Source organism: Pseudorca crassidens, chromosome 11, assembly GCF_039906515.1.
Source record: "Pseudorca crassidens isolate mPseCra1 chromosome 11, mPseCra1.hap1, whole genome shotgun sequence".
Classification (NCBI taxonomy): Eukaryota; Metazoa; Chordata; class Mammalia; order Artiodactyla; family Delphinidae; genus Pseudorca; species Pseudorca crassidens.
Window position 1 is genome coordinate 11,806,828 of NC_090306.1, and position 23,184 is coordinate 11,830,011.

Sequence of the window (23,184 nt, forward strand, 5' to 3'; positions counted from 1 at the left end):
TACAACTGTGATCATAATACTATCTCTTGCATAGGGGTATTGTGAGAATATGATGAGATAATACATAAGGCGCCTAAAATAGCACCTAAGGACTCTAAAAATGTAGCTATTATTATATTCAAGTGGTTCCAATTTCCTGACCCACCTCCACGGGACCTTCACAAGAACAGAGCTGTTCAGGTGCTTCTTTTCTATATCACATTCACTGATTCGTCAGCTCTGCAACCCAACAATCTCTTGAAGTCTCTCCTAAAACTACAAACTTTTTATGTTATCACAAGAAAGACTGCCTGAAGGTGACAGAATGTGAAAGTTATGCTTTTTATTATATTCACGTAAAATAGTCAGTTACACTGAGTTGTCCAAATGCATTGGTGAATTAAAGCCTCCAACTCTTACAAATTTTTATACATATATCTATGCATTTATAAATACACACATATGTAAAAGATATATATTTCCTTCTAAAATAAAGTGCCCAAATCTTGATATATGGGGGCATAATAGGGAAAAAAAATCATAAAGCTTTATCAATTATAGACTGTACTTTCTCAATATAAGAATCTGTTTTATATGCATTTATTCAGGTATAGGGAACTCTAATCACTCATTCTTTTCTGAATTCTCCTAAGTGAATTAATTTATCTGAAATATTAGAAGCCACATAGCCAACTTAATGAATCAGAGGCTGGTTCTTCTTACTGTACCTGCCACAAAGCCTGGGCTCCCCAACGGAAGGGTAGTTAAGCCTCATTCTTAATTTTCCTGTTGTTTTCAATGTTGTCTTTCTTCTAAGATGACAAGCAGAGAGAGAAATGAACCAGACACCTCTAATTCCAAATCCTCTATTAGCATTCAATAAAGTCAGGGCTTGGTGAAAAGATTCCTTTCGTCTTTACATCGCCCTGGGCTTGGTGAGAAATGGTCCAGGAGGATTTGAATTGAGGGGTCCTGCTGCCTTTGTTATAATTAAATCTTGTTGGAGCCACAGAAGAACAATTAGGGTGCAATGATCAATAGATCAAGGAGAGAACCAACTCAAATTGAAATGAAACTCTCTATGACAATGGAAAACTTTGTGAGAGCATGTTTGAATTTAAGAACAAAACAAGGGTTAAAGAAAAACTAGATGATTTAAGATAATTCAGAAAAATCCTCACTTTAAATAGAAACTAAGGCTCTATTCCCTGGTCCAACATCTTAGGTACTCTTCCTGTGTTTTCACTGTATTTTCTATTATCTTAGACTTTTAGGGTGATCATTTGTAGACTTTGACAAGGAATGGAATTTAAAAATGCCTTTGAAAAGACTTCCACCTATCGAAGCAAGGTGAAGATGCCTAAAAATAGCTTAATATGAACACAGCCGTTGCAGAATCTGGTGATTACATGTTCAAACTGCAAAAGAGCATATTTTATTCAAGCAGGCAAAAGAGAGATTGTCAGCACTGAAATTGCATTAAAACACTCTATAACTTCCCAGCATATGGGAGGCTGGGACCAGTGGGAAGCCCAGATGTTTCCCAGAGTCAGAACAAGGAATGGAGTATTTTATTTGGGGGGAGAAAAAGGGAAAAAGGGCAAGAAAGTGTTTCCATTTACCCAACCCACCTGAGCAGGGCCTTCACAGGAACAGAGCTGCCTAACTGCTGATTTTGGTGAGCATCTTGTTAATGGCTTGCTTGACGTGCGTGGTGGAGCTGCGTCGCCTCGTCTTGCCCTGGACCATCCTCCGGCGACGTACCTCTCTACACAGCTCGTAGAATATCTCGGTGATGTTCCCTTCCCCGGTACAGGCAGAACACTCGTAAAAAGCACATGCCAATTCTGTGGCCAGCTTCTCCCCTTCTTCGGTACTAACCTGTCTGGAGTGGTCCAAGTCAGCTTTGTTTCCAACCAAGATGAGAGTCACATTCTTGGGCTTTTTGATCTCATCCAGGATGTTCTTAAGTGGCAGCACTTCCTCAAAACTTCCTCGGTCAGTAACGTCATAGACCAGCACAAAGCCTTCCCCCCATCGCATGTGTCCTTCCCTCTGAATGGTGTCTTCCTGTTGGCAAGGAAAATACGGCAGTCGGGAGACCTGGCAGTAATTGCCATGTATAGATGCTGCAGATGCTAACGGTGATCCCTTAATGACTATTCCTTATGTTCAGTGTCATTAAAATTTCTTGGTAGTCTGCCTGAACAAGCTGACCTTCTCAATCAGTTTGGAGTAGAAGCATTACTTAGGGAACTAAACATTTTCTAACTGCATAGAACCTAACTTTCGGCTTCTGATTTTTCCTTGCCACATCATTAAGTGTGTAATCCCAAGAACTACAAAGAAATTATACTCTTAGTTGAGCATATTGCCTCTGAGACTTTTCATCACAAATAAAGAATTGGCCAATAGGTAACAGACAAGTAGACCTTATCCCATCCTTTGAGATCAGAATTAGAGGCATGGCATAGTGAAGTGGTTTTTAATTTTTTTTTTTTAATTTTTTTCTCTTTTCAGATTAGATTAGCCCCCAGGACAGAAAAACAGTGAAAACTTGTATAGAGAGTCAAACTCAAAGCCTGGGGATTTTGGCTTCTTTTTCTATCTCAACACCCTCCAAATATTATGCAGTCTCAATAATGACAGAACCTCATTTGCAGTGATTCTCAAAGTGGGTGATCCCTGCTTCCTCAGAAGGCAGCATGTGTGATTTGAAAATGCATTGCCTTTATAGGCTCAAATGATTTCTGCAGGCAAGTATTTCCCCGCTGCCTCTCTTTAGAATCAGTGCTGGAAGGTGAGAACATATATAGGGAGCAGGTAGTGATGAGAAGGAAAACTGTATAATTAGCTGCAAGTATATTTCTTGGATTAAATACTTTAATTCAAGTCTTCTTGGGATCCCAAGTAACTGAAAAGCATCATGAAATCCTTCAGCTGCCTAACTCTCATTCTTAGTGGTCATGCCTAATCTTGGGAACCAAACCTACCTATGAACTTGTTTATAATTTCAGAACGACTGGCTACAAAACAAATTTATATTAGTTTCATTTTAAAATAAGTTACTATTGTTCAATGATGTGGCTCAAATTTTCAATCGGATGTGGTGAGGTCTGAAAAGAATATTACAGAAGGGATTCTGAAAATGAAGTATTCCAAAAAAAGATTCTAAGGTCATATAAGTTTAGAATATAATACATAGTACATTTCTTAAAGATTCACCTTATACATAAGCATATTAAGGCTCTGAGAACTTCTCCAGTAATGATGTCTGTTTAACTTTATCACAGCATTCCAATGGGAGTTTTGGGAGATCTCTCCAACTCCCCAAAATATAGGTGGGCAATTCTATTCTAGATGATATTATGTGAATGTTATGATATTTTCAAAACCCCTTTGGAATACTGGGTAATTTACATAAGGATGCATTTGCAAATAAGTTAATACTGTTGCAAATAAGTTAATATTGTATTTAAAATAACTAGATAATTAAATTTAAAAAGTCTTTAGGCATCATTAGTTAATTATAGGAAAGTATCTTAATTTTGTTCATATTATGCACATCTCATTTTTATTTGATCCAGAAAATACTTTAGCTTATTCCTCATTCACCTGGCCAGCAGTATCTAGTATCTCCATGGTGACAACTTCATCATCAATGGTTGCTTGGTGTCGGTAGGTTGATTCTGAGGAAAGGTGAAAAAGAAGGGGAAAAGGTAAATAAGTGCATGATTTAATTTGATGCTTAGAATTACCAATTATTCACAGGAGTATGTCTGTTTTTATAGCATAAGGGAATGTGCATCCCAGGAAGTCTTTGCCTCTTATTTTATTCTCCTACGAGACCAGCTTCCTGATGCTCTCTTCCTTCTAGAATGAGGCCTCTACATCCTAAAATGAGAACGTGATTCCCACAAGTGCATTCTACCTTCATACTCCTAAAACTCCAGTTTCTGGAATCATGTTCATTCCTGTTCCAGACAAGATGGCATATAGACAGAAGCTGTTCATTTCTATCTAGACCTCAACCCTAGGAATGTAATGAACATTAGAGGGAAGTGGATGGCTATCCATGTAAAAAATGACTGTGTAAAGCTATGAGGGACCCTTGGGGCAGTAGAAGGTGGTTGGACCCCAGTGACTGGGGGTTGGTGAGGAACAGTTACCCAACATGGAGGAGGGCTGGGCAGCATGGAGGGGAGAGGGAACAAAGCAGAGTTCATGTTGCCTCTTCAAGGTAGAAAAATGGCAGCAGTTCAATACCAGCCGGAGACTGGTAGGATGATATCAGAGTAGTCCCCAAGCTCTGCTGGAGTCAGGAGAAGTTAGCAGGGCCAACGGCACCAGGTGGCTGCGTGTGCCCCTGAACGTGAAATGGAAACCAGAAGTTAAAATGGTGCTGCTCTATATGAAAGCTAGAACAATTGTCATAAAGCACTCAATAAATGATTAAGTTGATGAAGTTCAGGTTGAAGAACTCTCCCTGAAAGCACTAGTAAATGATAAGAAGGCAAATGTGAAAGTAAAATATAAGAGATATGGATAATAGAAATAGACATGTTATTTTCTACTATAAAATGAGCCTCAAAGAGAGAATAAAATCCATAGAAGAATGGAAAATATTTGAGGTTGTAGTGACTGAGAATTTCCTAGGATGAGAGGCATTGAACAACTTCATATCAAAAAGACTGACCTTATAGAGTGGATAAACAACAAGGTCCTACTGTATAGCACAGGGAACTATATTCAATATCCTGTGATAAACCGTAATGGAAAAGAATATGAAAAAGCGTGTATATATTTATAATTGAATCACTTCACTGGACAGCAGAAATTAACACAATATTGTAAACCAACTATACTTCAATAAAATAAATTTTAAAAAAGAACTAACAGGACACACAAGGGAAAAAGTCCCATGTCTCAACCTGTTACAACAAAATGTAAGGATATCAATGACAAAGAGGAAAATTTTAAAGGATCTAAAGGAAAAAAGCACATGACCTACAAAAGCATGTGATTCAGATTGACCCTGGGCTTCTCATCAGCAAAACTGAATTCAGGATCCTAATGGAGTCAAGCAAAGCAATGAAACTACAACAAAAGCAATCCAGAATTACAGTTCTAGATAACAACAATATATCAGGTTGGAGGCGGGGGAAGAGACCAGAGGCAGGTTTGAGTGAGCTAATGTACTTGTCTTACTCCAAATGATGACATGACAAAAAAGAAGAACTGAAAAAAGTGAGCAAATTATTCAACTCAACTGTTAGAAGAGGAAAACAGAATAAATCCAAGAAGATATGAGGAAAGAAGTAAAAGAGAAAACATTAGATAAGGTTGACAAAACCAAAGCACAGTGCTTGAAAAATTAAAAAAAAAAAGGTGGGTGGAGGAAAGGTAAAAATCTGGCAATACTGACTAATAAATTAAGAGAGAAGGTGCGATCAAACAAAATTTAGCATAAAAAGGGGAAATAATTACACATTCTGGTGAAATAGTAATAAAAATAATATTATGAACTGTATACCAAACAAATTTCAAACACTTGATAAATTTTGTGAGAGAAAAGAATACACAGATTGTTGCAATGAGAAACAGAACACAAGTAGATCAATAGTGGGTAAGGAAATTTAAATGCTGATTGTAGATTTCTCTTTGTCATAATGAAATAACCACACTCAATTGGCTTTATAGGAGGTTGCTATTAAACATTCAAGAAGCTGTTCTAGAAAAACAAAAAAAAAGAATAGCTACCCATTACACAAACTCCAACAAGAAGTATTGCAAAAGTAATATGAAGAGAAAAGAGAAAAAATTGTAACCTAATTTTATTCTTAAACATAGATTCAAAAATTCTAAATAAAATATTACCCAGTTGAATCCAACAGTGTAATAAGAAAAGTACATCATAAACTAGTAGAGTTTATTTCAGTAATGCAAAGTGTTTATAACTATTAGTGCAATTAACACATTAAAGGACTAAAGAAAAAAAAACACATGATTACCTCTATAGGTAGATCTACAGCATGATAAAATGTATATAAACTTAAAGTATATGCATATATAGAAAAATACTTTTTTCAAAAAATATGTAATAGCTAGCACATACTGCTTATCATTTGAACACGAATGGTTCTAAACGCTTTACTTATGTTAACTCATTTACTCCTTACAAATATGTCATGCAGTATGTATTACTATCAGATCCATTTTATGTGAAGAAACTGAGGCACAACAACATTTAATAAGTTGCTGAAGGTGACACAGGAGTTAAGTGGTAGGTACAGTTGAGACTGGAACCCAGAAGATTGGCTTTAGGAATTTAGGCTTTGAACCACTGTGCTAAGTAGCAACCGTATTAGATTATGTACCTATGGGAAAGAGGAGGGCAATGAAGGTCAGAAGAGGGGATGCAGGAAAAATAAAGTGAAATAATATAAAGGCTTCACATACACATGACATGGTGCCAGGAAAACAGCAGCATGATTAACTGAAGTATTAACTCAATTAACTCAATTATTTGCACTTCAAGTACCCAAATCACTAACCAAGCAACTAACTAAAACTTAGAAGTTTCTTTCTCATCAGGGTAGCCAGTAAACCAGTGTTTTTATTTCATTTCCTATCTGTCTCATGTTTCTGACTTTCATTTCTTCAGCTCATCAACTATTTTACAGTTCTTTTCTGACCACAGTTTTAAGTAACGTTGTTGTAAATCAAGTCTCCTACTCAAAATAGAAGCCACAGAAAGGAAACTTAACTAAGCAGCATAAGCTATAGCCAAGCTAGCCTTCGACCTGCCATCAGTCGTGTGTAATGATCATTGCCATAGGCATGGCCCATTGCGAATGTATTTTCTGAAAAATAAAATTTTAAAATGAAGTTTTGTTTTGTTTTGTTTTTTTTAGACTCCACATATAAATGATAACCTGGCCATGGACATTTAGAGTGCTTCTATATTTTGGCTATTGTAAATAAATGTACAGTTCAGGGAATATAGCCAATAGTTTATAATAACTTTCTATAGTGTGTAATCTATAAAAAATTGAATCACGATGTTGTACACCTGAAACTAATATACTATTGTGAATCACTATTCCTCCATTTTAAAAAATGAAAATGGGATTATGTTCAATAGATTTTAACAAGTGTATTTTACGTTACTGTCATTTTCCTATAATACGTAATCCCTATGTGGTATGTACAATGATTCTCAATTCTAGATCACTCCATCCCCCTACTCTTCTATGTTAAATGGGAGATTATTGTTTTGTCTGATTGAATGCTCTAAAATACCATTTACAGTAGCTACTCATCTAGAAGTTTTCTCTCAGTTATTTCCTTTTCATCTTCAGTGCTCCAGCCTGAAGAGGAGAGGCCAGAGGGCAGCACACAGCTAGGATCCATGCCCTTTTTGTTTCTCTCTCCACTGCTCTGCAGTGACCTTTGCACTGCCTTCCCTTTCAAAGGACTGGCATCAGCCCTGGAGCCTGGAAAACAAGAGTTCCGGGCTCTAGCCCATCTCTTTGCACCAAAAGTTGTCTGACAGGGACATTTTTCTCAGTTGCCCCCATGATAAATAGGATATGTATTTCAACCACAGAAGGTCACAGTAGGGGGGGGGAATAAAATATAATGAAAATGGTATGAAGTTGTGCGATTCTTTGGCGGTTTGTTAACCGAAACAGAAACGTTGAAAGGCAGGAAATGAGGGAATGTTAGCCACAGACAGAGCAGCGGGTGGCAGCAGTGATTTCATCTAAGCTGAACACTGGTTTCATGCCATTTGAAGCATTTTTTTCTTTAAGCCCCTTCTCTCTCTCATTAGGAACCCATGTCTACATGTAAAACAGTTGGAAACATTGCTTACAGAGGCAAAACCTTGTACATCGTGTGCTAGAATTATCCGAAGATAATTCTAAAAAATGTACTAAGTACTTTGGAGTGAAATTCTACTATTCATTCTAAAACATGAGAATAAGTGTGTATGTGTTTGGAGGGTGGAAACACTTTTCTTTTTTTCATACTAACAGAGAATGATAATTTTTAGTCTCTTTTCTTGAATGTTAGGGAGAATGATTGTTTAAGAGATACTTTGAAGTGAACCAAATATTGTATACTATAAGGTCAATATTAGTTTCAAGATGGAATTAGGCATATTAAATATATATATATATAAAACATATATCTGAAGTTCACTGTATATGAGAGATACATGATTTATAACCTATATTCATTACCATTTTATAAACAGAAGTATATTTTGTATACTAAAAGAAGCTGATGCTCAAAGGGATGTTTTGTGTGATTAATCCTTTCACTAATTTGGCTCTTCTGCAAATTTCAACATATTAATATGGACATTTGGCTAGTACAGTAACAATGACAGTAATGTTTATTTATGCTATAGTGGGAATTGTACTAACTGGAGTTCTATTGCGGTCTAACCACAGACTAGCCACGTAATCTTGGATAAATTTACTTCTTTGGACTTGCTTCCTTATTTGCCAAATGACGATCTCAAAGTTCCTTGCTGTGCCAACATTAAATAGTTCTGTGAGTTGTCTGAGCACCTCTGCTTAATATCCAGTTGAGAGCATTTGTTCCGGGTGTGTCTCTCTCTTAGAATGAGCCTTTCCAAGCAGAGGGAATTGTAATGCAGGCAGGAAGAGCCAATCTCAAAATCAAAGTGTCAGTGTGTCCAATATGTCTCCCACTTCCTACCCTCACTCTTGTCTGAGCCTTTACTAACCAAGTAGAAACCATAATCCATTCAAACACAGGGTAGGGTGCCTCCTGGGTAGTAGTAGCCTCTCTCTCTCTCCAACTGCCCCCAACAAGCATAAGTACACGTACACACACAACTGTACACGATCTAAGCCTTTGTCCGTGTTCTCTACCATGATCAGCATTTTCTGAAGGTAGTATGTCTCTCAGAGGTAGAGATTCAGTTCTTTCTTTGGAATCTAATCAGAACACAGAAGCTGTGCTGCACCCAGAGCACTGCTGCCACCTCCCTCAATCAGGGGTTTTTCCTGGCTAGGTGGTCCAAGTCCCAAATCCTATAGGCTCCAGTGGTGGTTTGCGAATGCAATTCACTCAATAAAATTTCATTCTTCTTTTTTTTTTTTTTTGCGGTATGCGGGCCTCTCACTGTTGTGGCCTCTCCCGTTGCAGAGCACAGGTTCCGGAAGCGCAGGCTCAGCGGCCATGGCTCACGGGCCCAGCCGCTCTGCGGCATGTGGGATCCTCCCGGACCGGGGCGCGAACCCGTGTCCCCTGCATCAGCAGGCGGACTCAACCACTGCGCCACCAGGGAAGCCCAAAATTTCATTATTCTTAGTGAAGGAAGCCCGAGCTACAGATAACTGATGCAGGAGATTTCTATTAATAGCTGTCATTTTTCAGAAGGAATAAAACCAAAGGGAAAATGGTTCACCCAAGACTAATTAAAAAGGAACATTAGTTACTAGAACATATTCAGAGAGAGCTCAAAAATTTTATGAGATCATTTTTTAGAAGCTTCATCTTTCATTGAGATGTACTGGTACAGCTAAATAAAATTATTATTTTTCTATTAAACTCCCATAAATTATCAAGATTCTCAGGGACTATAATCTTTATAAAACTTAGATAAGTAATAAAAATATAAGAGGAGAGTAAGCATTTACTTAGGTGGGGCAAACAATAGATAATGAATGATTTTTTCAAACCAAGTGCATTTTTAGATCCACATATATCATCTTAAGATTAGATTGTGGCTATATTAAAACATGTCAAAAATTATTGATGTTGAAAAACATTTTATTTAAAAGCAGAAACAGAGATGATTAATGAATGTAGAGACATGCTGTTCTCTTAGATTAAAAGATTAAATATCTTAAAGCTGTGAATCTTCTCAAAGTAATTTATAGTTTTAATGCAATTCCAATAAAAATTATGTCATGTTACGATAGAGTTTTAAAAATTGACCTGGAAGAATAAACTAGAGATAGTAGCCAAGATAATTCTGTAAAAAAGTAAAGAAGGAAGGCTTTCTCTACTGGGTTTCAACATGTTCTCAGGAACATACAATTATCAAAAGAGTGTGGTACTGGCATTGGATGTGAAAAGCAAATCTAGAACTGCAACCTCACATGCATGATCCCATGTATGAAAAAAAGGCAGCATTGGAAGCAGTGGGGAAAGGTGGGGATGGTTCAGTAAATAATAGGAAGACAGTTGGTCAACTATTTGGAAAAGATGTTGGGTCTTTACCTTTTACTTCTCAGTAAAATAAATTCTATAGATTAAAAAGTTAAAGATTAGATAAAATATAAGATCACTGTCTATTCCCTTCCCTGTTCAGTTTCCCTTTGTAATGCTTATCACTATTTGACATGTATATATTTGTTTTTTGACTCTTCTCTCTTCATTAGACTGTAAGTTCAACCAAAGCCCATGTTTTCTCCGTCTGCCTATTGATTTATCCGCAGCACCTAGAATCATCATAGGAGGCATTTAATACATCCTTGTCAGATGAATGAGTGAAAGCAATGAAAGGAGGCACAAGGGGGAAGAAAGCCCCCTTTTAAACTGAATGTGTGTAACCTTGTAGTGATAAACACGACAACAAAAAACAAACCAGGAATCACCTTGCCCCACTTCATCATTCTGAGGAAGGCCAGCTCGGTCTGGGACACTGTGCCTGTTAATGAAATGATGTATGCCTCTCTCTCTCCATATGGATTTCAAAGACATTGACCTTTACAAAACCAGCTGAGGTCCCGAAGCATACCAAACAAAAACTCAAAGGCTTAATTCAGAGTCAAATCGTAGCTTATTTGGAACCCATGGATTTTCAGTGTTATTTTGAAGATGAGAACTAAATAGATTACGAATAAGTACTCTGCTTTGGACTATGAAAAATACATGTGATGAATACCTCATCCATGAACACTACTGCTACTTTCAAGATCCAGAGATATCAATTTTTGCTGCTTTTTTATTTTTTAAATAGGCTTAAATCAGATTCATTGGAGAGAGGAGGGGGAGAAACATAGTTTATTTATACATTTTCCCAAAATGAGCATTCACAAGTTTTATATTACTGTTATCCTCTCCTCCCCATGCCATTCTCTCCCACACCCAATTAGCCACGACCGCTGCATCCTCTTCCTCCCACTAGAATGATGCTACGTTTACTGATGGAAGAGCATCAAGTTGTACCCATTTCCTCCTTGTCTCTGGTTTGACCTGATTTCATTCTATGCATTAAAATTCCACAGGGTTCTAAGCACAGATGGCATGCAACGCACATCCATCTTCTTACAGGGCTTCTTCGCGTGATTTGATACGGCACTTCCCAAATAGCTGCAAGATGCTTCAAAATGTTGCAACAGAAAATGTCATTCTCTCTTTTGGGTCAAAACTTTGATCAGAGAGAAGGATGAAACAAAATTTGACCTACCGAGGGTGGGGTCATATTCCCAGATGAACCGTTTGGTCAGAAATCTCACTACAAGAGCTGTGGAAAAAAAGAACAACATTTCAATCAAATTTGTTAATTTTCTTATAGTTCTTACCCTCATCAGGAAAGAGAAATAGCCCATACAACTATATGTGTTTTATGTTTCCTGGGCATATAAACCCAATACAAACCCGATATATCGATTTATGTTTATTCAGATATTTTTAAAATTTCATATTGTGGCCTAAAAATTGGTGTAATGTTTTAATGGTTTGTTGTGCATTAATGAACATCTTAGATTTGTTCCTTTAGTCACAGAGTTAAAAACATCACAATGTGAAAATGCGCACATATACAGTTTTTAGCAAAACAATGAATGTAGCCATAAAGCATTACAATATGGATCTCTAAAGTTTGAATACTGATAATGATTGATAAAGACCAGTTAAAATGTGATGATTTTTACTGTAATGAAAAGATATTTGTATTATAAAAAATATTCAAAATTACAGATTTTATTAGTGAATCACTAAAGCTTCTCAAAAGTAAGGCCAATGAAGTACTTACTGTCAGGATCTGGAACTATGCTATTCACTTCACTTGCATGATCTCCTCTACCAGCGCTTCACCCCTGAGAGGCAGGTACTAGGATTGACCCCATTTTTCAGATAAGGAAACTGAGGCTCTGAGAGGTTAACTCATTTAACTCAGCTCACCTAGCTAGTTAGTAGCTGAGTCAGGATGTGAATTCAAGAGGCTGTTTCCGAAGCCTGTAATTTCTCCATTGTCTAAACTGAATTTAAGGCCAAGGCCATCTGGCTAATATTTAACTAGAAGGTGAGTCAGAAAAAGAGCGATGCTTGAGAGAGGTGGATTCTATTGTCCTTAAAAAACCGATGGGACACACGCTGAACATTTTCTTATTCTTGTATTATAGTTGAAAACAATGGTTTTTAATCTTAAAAAAAACTTTTTTTGGAGGAGAGTATCACAGACAGTTTAAAAATAGAATGTAAGCTTTGGACCCTTTCCCTGGGAAAATGTATATACACACAGTCTAGTATATACTTTCAGCAGGCTCACCAGCCCTGTGAATACCCTTGATGGTCTTTCTGGGATCCCACTGACCTTAACTAAAGAATCAATGTCTACTGTATTTAATCATTTAAAAATGTCTATTATGGTAGTTTTACTGAAATCCCCTTTATGTAGTAGTCTATAAAGATAATCCTTGGAGAAACAAGACTATTGAGTTGAAAGTCACTGTCAGTCTCTCCTTTGTCCACTGCCTCTGTTAAGATCAACAGGGTATATACCCTCCTACCGCAGTGGTTTATATGAGAGATCCCAGGGCAAATTGCAATGAAAACCTCATAAAACAGACTACAAGTAAACGTGCCTTGGCTGGAGACTGAAAGCAGCAATGTTCTTTCTAATTACAGAGTGTGAGGCCGAATTTGAGCCAAAATATTTGCAGTGCCTAAAGTAGCAAGGCCACTGACCCTATAATACTTCCCACAGTGAGTGTACGTGTGGTTTGATCTTCAACTTGCAGAGTCTGTCACTGTCCACTCTCTTGAGACTGTCTTTTTTTTTTTTCATGTAAGAAACTGTAAGCCCTAGACAGATATTCTTCTGTTTTTCAATTGTCAGTGTTAGTCAACATAACTGCTTACAGTATTCAAAGAGTTTCACATTTTGTCAGAACATGGAGTTTTAACTCAAAAGGTTGTGACCTAGAAAAATTCATTTATCTGGCATCTTCAAGCCATGAGCTATTAAATTAAAAATTTACAAAAAAATTAACAAAATTTTTTACATAACTGAAGTTTGAAGTACCCCAGTTCCCAGACCATTTAAATTTAATCATTTCTCAAAGAAATCTTTATAAAATGTTTTAGACAGGCCATTGCCTTTCAAAACCAAGTATACCGAGTAGAACTAAATCACTCTTAAACGTTTGGATCTTAGTTAAGAATCTTGATTAGTGCCCTGTGTAGTTATGTGGCGATACTTTTAGAAGCTGTAGAGTCATTGAGGCAAAACAATTCTAAAGCGCTAGGGCTTTTGCGTATTTTTAATTTTTGGTTATCTAAATATAATTTTTCATATACACGCATATATAATATTTTCCTCCCTGAAATACCATGGCTTTCTCTCTCTCTTTTTTTTTTTTTTTTTTGCGGTACGCGGGCCTGTCACTGTTGTGACCTCTCCCGTTGCGGAGCACAGGCTCCGGACGCGCAGGCTCAGCGGCCATGGCTCACGGGCCCAGCCGCTCCGCGGCATGTGGGATCTTCCCGGACCGGGGCACGAACCCACATCCCCTGCGTCGGCAGGCGGACTCTCAACCACTGCGCCACCAGGAAAGCCCCATGGCTTTATCTTTTTGCCACGGTTTCCGAGACCACCTCTAATAACCTATCTATAAATGTACTTTGTTACTTTTATTATTCCAAAGATGGATAAGCCGTATTAACAAGCTTGTTAGAATTTTGCCTAATATTGGAGTAAATTAGTTCTGGGGTTTGGTTTTAAACAATTTGTTCCAAGAATATAAAAATGATTCTGGTGCACCTTTGAGTTATCATTTTGTTGTTGATAACGTCGTTCCTGCTTACTCCTGGGTTTTGGGCTTAGTTTCAGATTGTCACCTTGCAATGGGCAGTGCTGCTCGGCTTAATCAATGAAATCAATCTACACATTTTTAAAGGGGTCTACATCTTTATGTCATGGTTATTTTAACAAAAGAATCATACATTTAAAAATATTCAATCTACTTCAAATGCAGTAAAAATCATCAAAAGCCATTTTGAAAAATGGACATGTCATATATTCATTTTTTGAAAACATGTTTTCATCTCTCACAGATTATTCATGGAAAAGACAAATGCATTTTATATATTATTAAGTTTTCAATAATATCATAATGTAAAATTATTAGTCAAAAGAATGAAAATAATTTTATATCTTTGGAAATGATATCTGCTAAAGGCTTTATTGTTATTTAAATTGAGGTGCGTAAGTGACATTCACCATTTATTGATGCAATTACAAAACTTCACCAGTATTATTTCATCCCTAGTTTTATTATAATTTTATTACGAAATATAATTTTCATATGGGATATATCTTATCAAGTCTCACCTCCTCCACCACGACTACTCTCATCACATGGTTTTACCTCTTAACGATAATACAATTGCTTTCTCAGTGGTGTCCCTATTTTAACTGCACCCCCCAGTACTCCCTTACACTACTCTCCACACAGCAGCCAATGATTCTGTTAAAACTTGAACGAACTCTCACATCTTTTCCCCAAACGTTCGCTGACCTCATCTCATTGAATAAGTATTTTTCGAGTGACTTCTCTGTGCCAGGTTCTGTTTTAGCTGTTTGCAATAATCCAGTAAACAATTGAGACAAAGATCTCTGAACTTACCAAGCTTATATTCTTCTAGGAGGAGACAGATAAAAAATAAAAATAATAAATAACAATAGTCTGTTAGAGGTGTTAAGTGCTATCAGATAAAATAGGAAGAGCAAGGTAAGGGGGATTCAGCATTGGGAGATGAGGGTGTGAGAGTTATTATTTAAGATTGGGTGACCAGGGTAATTCTTGATGTGACCAGGGTAATTCTTGATGAGAAGGTGATAGAAGAAAGAGATGAGGGAAGATATGTGGGGGGAACAGTGCTTCAGGAAGAGGGAACAGCCAGTGCAAAGGCCCTACAGCAGGAATGTGTGCTTGATATGCTCAAGGAATATTAAGCAAGCCAGTATGGCTAAAGCAGAATGAGCAATAATAAGTATAGTAGTTGATTAGGTTATTTCCTGTCTGTCACGATTATCAGTGTAAGCTAGTTTCCAACAAAACGGAAAATTCACTAAGTAGAACTTAATCGAAAGAAATATTATTAAAAGCGACATCAAGATAATAAATAAATAGGATAAAATTCTGTTTATAAGCAAGAGTTAGATGGGAAAGTTTCTATATTAAAATAGCCATACTATTTCTAAAGGTTAACAAGATTGGGATAGTTTTTCAAAATAATTGCTGATGTCATTATCACGATGAGGCAGACATCTGAAGTACCAGCTGTAATGACTAGAATGATATTTTTAAATGAAAATTGATTGGATGTAATCTGTGCAATAAACCAACTTTTAGAAAGAAATGAACTTTTCAAGGTAAATGAAAACTAACACACATGATATTCTTATACTTTAAAAAAATTTAAGAGATAAATTCAAGAGAGATTCAGACAGAACTTTCAAAGGTTACTTTTTCGACTCATATTCTTAAAAAAAATCCTATTATGTATGTCATTATTTTTCACTTATACAATCATGAAACAACTTGATTAACAATCTGTATAATACAACTGTGTTGTAAGATACTTAAGCATATGAGACCTCCTAAATATTTGTGATCATTGTCTTTTCTCTAGGTCTCTTAAAGATGTATCCTTATTATTAAAAATCTAGTCTTTTTGTCTGAAAGGAACTTTTATCTCTTTACTGATGCATATTGAATGTGTTCTTAGTTAAAACAGTTTCCAATTACCTGTCCTTTCCAAACTCTGGCTTTCTCATCTATAATATATGGATAGCAATATCACCCTGTGGCTCATAGTTGATTCTTTTGCTTCTCCTGGATCCTCATATACCTCTGCAACATGAATTTCAATCATTTCCCATAGCACTCCTTACATCACCCCACCAGACTGATTGTACTCCTTACTAACATCACGCATATTCATCTCTTAATGCCTCTAATCACATTGTTACTGCTGCCTTGAAAGTCCTTATCTAACTAGTAAAATCCTAATCATCCTTCAAAATCTAGTTCAAATATAACCTCCTTTATGAAACCTTTCCTTTCTTTCTGTATCAGTTAGCAATTGCCATGTAACAAATACAACCCCAAACTCAGTAGCATACAACAATAAGCATTTATTATGGGAAAATTATCATGTGCTTATAGAATTGTGGTCAGTTGATTATCTTGGGAAAAAATCCAACTGAAAAGTGTTTAAAATAGTTAGGTCAGAGTTTTTAGGATAGGAAAAGAATTTCTGCTTCAATTGAGAGTACTTCAAGGAACATTAACTTTCACCTGCCCATTTTGACTAACTTTTGAACTTGCCTTTGATCCTGGTAACACACCCAGTGAAAACCCTTAATTTCATATTGTGCTAAGATGGTGCTCATTATCTCCTACATTCATATCATAATGAAAAGTTATTGTGAATATGTATTAAGTGATGTATATGGTTTTTATTCGGTAACCTGCAGGACTTTCATACAAAATATATTTATTTTTAAATTGTAAGACCAGGTAACTTTTAAATACTTTTAAATGACCTTCCACAAGAGTCTATTTAATTTAGAGCAATTATTTCACGAAGAGTTTTAATTATACTGTGAAAAACAAACAAAAACTTTTGTTATAGGAAAAGAAAGCAGATATGGATAATACTAGCATAATCAGAGTCCATTCTGGGTTATAAGTATATTTACTGCCCGTTATCTGAATCATTTTTCCTATTTTTTTACAACCAAACTTCTCAATGTTTAATACACATGTTAAAGCTTAAAAACCATGAAAAAACATTATAATAAACTTACACAGTATCCCATTTGTGAAACTTCTCAAAATTATGATGCATAGAAGATAGGATGTCTCTCTTTTCCTCTTCTTCCCGTTTCTACTTCATTACACTACTTACACTGTAACTACTTGGCCAGCAAAAAATGTGAAACAATGGTATACATTACCAAGCTTAAATGGGTGGCAAGAGTCAACACTAAATTGCTTTCAGTTTGAATTTCATGAGTGATAGGGAAAATGTCACAATAAGTAAAATATGTGAAAAATCATGAAAAAGAGAAAGAGGAAAGAGTTTAATACCACTTGGGAATGGTTTCCTCACTTCACTAAGCACAGCCTCAATTTAAACAATATCATAAAAATTATAATGGGAAAACAGTAAGAAAAAAATAGTGCAGTTTTGTCGGTACTGTTATCCACCTTCCTTTATTGAGTGTGTGCTATCAGATCAGGTGCTGTGCTGTATCTTTACATGTATATGTTTACTCTTCATTGCCCCATAGCATGGAATATATGCATGTGATTATGTATATGGATACACATATTATAGGTGTGTGTGTACCTCAAGGAAGAAATTGAGGCTCAGATTATTTACATTTCTTCCTGAAATATGTGCCCACTTGTCTGACACCAGTGTGTCACCCTCTCTCATTTAGTGGAAGCCCCTCTTTTTACAGATGAGGAATTTGCCACTAGAGAGCTGACAAGTCTTATTGGTATACTCCTCTATTGTTACTAGACTCTTAATTTGAAAAATTTCAGGGAGAAAGTTGTATGTACTTTAGAAACAGGGTCTATTTTGAAGAAAATATATTGTTTAGTCACCTAACACTGCTTTTGTGACCAAAAAAGGGATCAAAACCCTGGTGAAAATAAAGGCTTGAAATGTCTCTAGAAAAAAAGTGAGTTTCTAGACGCTTCTAAACACTCCTGGGCTTCTTTTCTTGCCTTCGTGTGGGGCACTGACCCTACTCCTTTCATTCTGTAATGCATGGTGTACTAACACACAGGGAGAAAATGCAATCATCCTGATGGTATCATTTGGCTTCATCGGAACGTGGTTTGCTGTATGTTTCTTCAAGGTTGCTTTCAAGGTTAATAATTATTATTTTAGATACAATGCAGAGATCCTTACTCATTTTGAGTGTCCCATAAATAATTTCAGGCTGATTTCTTTTTTAACTTTGCACTCTGGAAAGTCCAAAGAAGCTAAAAACTAGTCAGCATATTAAGTAGGTAACCCAGAATGGAACTAAATCAATGAAAGGGAAAAAGATGTATTTAGAAAGCAATAGACTCATAGATAATGTTACTATTCACCAGAGCATTTCTACTTGTGGTAACCAGTGAAGGATCACCTCCTCTTTCAAGTCTTCCCTGGCCTTCCCAAGCCGTTAATCACTCCCTATGTGATATGAAATTGTCACTTGTTTCTTCTCTATTATAAAACGTGCACAGCTGTCTTGTAAATTATTCACTTATACTACCTTATGTGTTACAAATTGTGAGTGACCTGAGATCAGAGATTAAGCCTTGTTCACCTTTATCTCCCATGGCTGGCATACTGCCTGATACATGATATGTGCTCAATAAATATTTGAAGAAACCAATGAGGAAACAATTAAAATCTGGATAAATTATTTGGCCCCCGTATTACTACTGTACTCAGGTTGGTACTCTAGTGTGCTTTTATTATCTGAAAACATCTTCTTTACAGCGGAACTTCCAGTGAATATATAGCACCACTTCTCAGGTTCAATGCCTACTTCAGATGTCTATTGAAAACCTGATTCGTCAACCTACAGGACCCTCCAGGCCCCTTCTCTCGGGCCAGAGGAAACCACAGCCCCAGACCTCATATTACTATCAGCCCTAAGTTTAACTCCAAACCTTCAGTGTTCATAAGCGTCAGGGAAATAAAAATGAGCTTACTTACAGAAATAGAGCGAATTCTACCTTAGACCTGTGGAGAGAGTTTATTGCTGAATACATTAATTTTGTAGAACTAAGTACCTATTTAATAACTATATGAGCTGTTGGATTAAAGTGTATATACTCTTAGAAAATACCACTTAAGTAGATTTTAGTTATGATTTAAATAAAGACACTAATGGAACTTCTGGAATGCTAACTATCAAAAGGGTAGTTTGTATTGAATATTGACTACAAGCTTATTTATTTCTCATAAACACTCTCAAAAGTAGGAATTAATGTTCCTATTTTACACATAAGAAACCTGAACTGAAAAGTAAATAAACTTGTCTATTTTGCAGAGCAGTCAAGTGACAGAACTGATTGAACCCAGGTTTGTTGACTTTAAAATGCATGCTTTTTCTAATGTCCAATATTTACCACTATATTTTAATATTTCTATGGATATGATTTAATTCTGAATGGTTGGAATTGTTTTCCCTATGAGCTTACATCTGACAAAGAGGCATGCTTTGAAGAGTGCATTTTTTCTTCATGACTAGATTTCTTCATCCTCAGTGGAGGGAATATCCATGACCAGAAACCATGGCAACACAGAAAGAGAATATGAATTTCAAGATGCAAGAAGGAAACTTTATATAAATAAGATTTTTGTTTTTCTCTTGAAAAGGTCTTTAAAAGATGGAGCAAAAGAAAAAAACAAGTGTGCAATGATACAGACATAAAGTAGTGTATGATAAGCAACTGTTTTCTTACTAGTTTCCTCAGTCATTAACAAGTTCCTTCTTTCAACAACACAGAATAGAATGTCAGGAAACATTTTAGGCAGTGAAGAAGACAGCACAGAAAATAAGACACGGTTCCTATTTTCAAGGAGCTGAGAATTTGCACTTTTGCATGTTCCAGGAAAAATCAAAAGACATGTGGGTAATTTAGAATGTTGTCTAAGTCCTGTTATGACGCCTGGGCAAAAGAAGGAAGGCCAGAGTGAGGTGAGTCTAACCGACTTAAGTGCCTCAAAGCGAGAAAACCTTCTTGTGTTTTCCAGAAGAGAAAGTGTAATATACAAAATCAGAGTCATATGTATAAAGTGTCAATCCTACGATTGCTTCTGTTCCATCTTTCAGATGGATGGGGTTTGGCTAAAATATAAGAGGAAGTTCAGTTTTACCTTTTTCCTTCCCTCACCCTGACCTCAATCATCCTCCTGTCAAATCAAGCCTCCAGATAAAATTTCCCTATTCCCCACCCCCTGGATCTGACACTTCTGGTCTTTTGTACTTTATTCCTGGGTCTCTCTTCAACCACCAAGCCCCAAGTTCATGTTCTTCCTTTTAGCAGGCTTCTCTTTCTCTGAATACACTAGTCTCCCCCAAAAAACTTGGGCCATTGTGCCTCAAATCAAGGACTGAACTATGGAAATCTCAGCACAAAGATTTGATCTAGAAGGACCTGTGGGGGACAGCACAGCTCTTTGAAGTTTGGGCTTAACAGCTGCAAGTATGGCTGAAACCAAGAATGTGGCACTTTGGAATCTCAGGACCCCTAGTCAAAGCAGACTAAAAGCCCTTTCTTCACTGAAAGGTTATGGAAATAGGCTGCCCTGGAAATGAGATGACAAAAAAAGCACCCGGAAATTGTGTGACTTGAAATGTCAGATCTTTTTTTTTTTAATTTTTAAAAATTATATTGAAGTATAGTTGATTTACAATGGGCTAATTTTTGCTGCACAGCAAAGTGATTCAATTATACATATATATTCTTTTTCATCCTCTGAAATGTCAGATCTTAAGGAGAGGGGCTCAGAGCAAAGATGTGTGCACAGAAATCAGATTTCAGATTTACTGATATCTAAATTTAATATTTTCAAATGCTTCTTGTATGGCTCTCTCATTAAGTCTTTCTCTCCTCCCCACATATATGAGATTTACACACATTTATTTAATCATTAAATATTTATTTATCACTGTGCTAGACATGAAAGAAAGCAAGACAGAGGATTCCCTAAGCAAGATCTTTGCAATGACTTCATATTAGACCTAAATTGTGAGCTAGGTCTTGGATGAGTTGAAATTGCTAACTTAGGGAGAGTACTGTAAGCAAAGAGCATCATGTTCAAAGGCCTCCCATGAGTCATGGGAGACCCTGGTTCATTTAGGAATCACAAGCGGTTCAGCGTAGGTTGAGTGGTGTGTGGATGGAGCTATGTAGGGGGTAGGTTGTGAGGTTCTTCACAGCCCAGACTATGAAGGAGCTTAGATGTCACATTGACGAGCTTGGATTTTACAGTGAAATCTGTGGGCACACACAGGTTCTGAGTAGGGAGATGGCTCAATCTGAGCTGGCTACCTATGGAAATTGTTCACTGATTCGTTGTACAAAGTGTGAGAGAGGGATTGGTCTATATGGAATAAAAGTCTGAGTTATTCTCTGAGGCAGAATATAATGGAGAAATTAGTTAAGTGCAAGTGAGGTTGGATTGAACACGTTGAACATGAGACATTAATGAAAACATCCAGGTAGAGAAGTCTCATCTCTCCATCCATCCACCCATCCATCCACCCATCCATCCATCCATCCATCCATCCATCTTCTATGCTTCTATTTATCTACCCATCTATCATACATTCAACATTTATTTATTAAATGCCTGTCATGTCCCAGTCACTGCTAAGCACTGTCCCATAGGCAGCTGACATCATAGCATGAAGCTGGAGAGAGTTGATAATTGCTAGAATGATACTTTCTAGTGATTGGCAAATGCAATGGGCATAGTTAAGATGCTCAATGTAGATAAAGAAAAGAGGTCTTAGCACAGAAGTGCTATCTATCTTCAATGTCATCTCATGGTGACTTCTCTTGATTCTTATGTTCTCCTCCTTCTCAGCTCCTAAAATTTCTAGCTGAACTAAAAAATTTAACAGATCTAGTCAGGGGACAAAAATTTGTTCATATAACCATAGTTTCTGAAGCAGTCCCATCCCCCATCCCCTACTCCCTGCTCTATTTCCTGTGATGGTCAAAATAAATTGACATAAAAAACATTTAAGCCCCATAAAAACATGGAGATTGAGCAATTTAATGGGAATTTTAAATTAATGCAGTATAAAAGTGGTTGCTTTATAATGCCAGAAGTTCAAATGAGATGTAAATTAGTTCCAGATGGGGGTCTAAGGATTGCTTTTATATTATTGTTTATTTAAGCCTGAACATTTTGACTTGTCCTGCATTCTGACAAAAATATCACTCTGAGAAAGAGTTACAGAATTAAAGTCAGTTCTCTGTGCAGGAAATTTTTAAAGATAAATGGTGTAATCTCCAAGAATTATTAGGGAGATGCTTTTGTATCTGAAAACCTAGCCTTGGAGTCTAGCTTCAGTGCATTTCAAGTCTTGAAAATCGACTTACTTTGGTATGGAATGGTAAGGTAAGGATTTGGTACTGACAACAGTGCTTTAGGATGACAAATGAGAATGGGAAAAAAAGCAGGACCATGACTTATAATTCTTAACGTGTTTGATAGGGAGTAGAGATTTGAGAATGCTTGTAGAGTATGTAAAGTCAAGAAAAAACTTTATATTAAATTAAAAATTAGCTTGTATGATTGAATAACAATAAATTTTCCAGAATTTAAATTGAAAGTAGAAACAAGAGAAATTAACTTTGAAATATGGTAATCAGCTGATTTGGCTTTGTCTCTTCATTTGTTTTTGAAGGTTAATAAGTCAAAAGCTATGGATTCTGTGCCCAGGAATTCGAACCAGTTTTATGTAAGTTGGAAATTATTATTCATTTTAATCATAATTCATTTTAATTATAATTCAATTTAATTATAATTTAATTATAAGTGATCCTTAAGAAATAAATTACCAGATTTCCTAAGCCAGAGTTTTAAATTTAATAATTATTTTCATTAAAATAATATTTTATACCAAGCCATTATATTTAAGAAGAATTACCTGTCTTGTATTAAGTATTTTTTCTAAATTTTTCAAGAGATTTGGATATAAAATTTTAATTTTTACTCTTTTTTGGAAGAGGAACGTGTATGGTGTTAATGTCTGAATTTCTTTTCCTATGCTTATATTACGAGAACACACAAGAAATTGGCAACTGGAAACATATGGAATTTGTTGGAGCATAAAACTGATTCAGAATGACTAAATATCCCAGACAAGCAGAGGAATATCTCATATGATCCCCA

At 36.3% G+C, this 23,184-nt stretch overlaps 1 protein-coding gene across 2 annotated transcripts in view; it reads right to left on the minus strand.

Annotated features, from left to right (window-relative positions):
• Nucleotides 1-307: 307 nt before the first annotated feature.
• The window catches only part of RERG (RAS like estrogen regulated growth inhibitor), a 106,022-nt gene continuing 83,145 nt past the window's right edge, over nucleotides 308-23,184 (minus strand). The window contains exons 3-5 of one of the 2 annotated variants that reach the window (XM_067695772.1): nucleotides 11,435-11,491; nucleotides 3,595-3,668; nucleotides 308-2,049 (exon numbers count right to left, since the gene is read on the minus strand). In XM_067695772.1, coding sequence (XP_067551873.1) covers nucleotides 1,642-2,049; nucleotides 3,595-3,668; nucleotides 11,435-11,491 — 539 coding nt within the window. In that variant the 3' untranslated portion in view covers nucleotides 308-1,641. The remainder of the gene's footprint in view (nucleotides 2,050-3,594; nucleotides 3,669-11,434; nucleotides 11,492-23,184) is intronic. The other variant, XM_067695773.1, reaches the window with a different exon arrangement.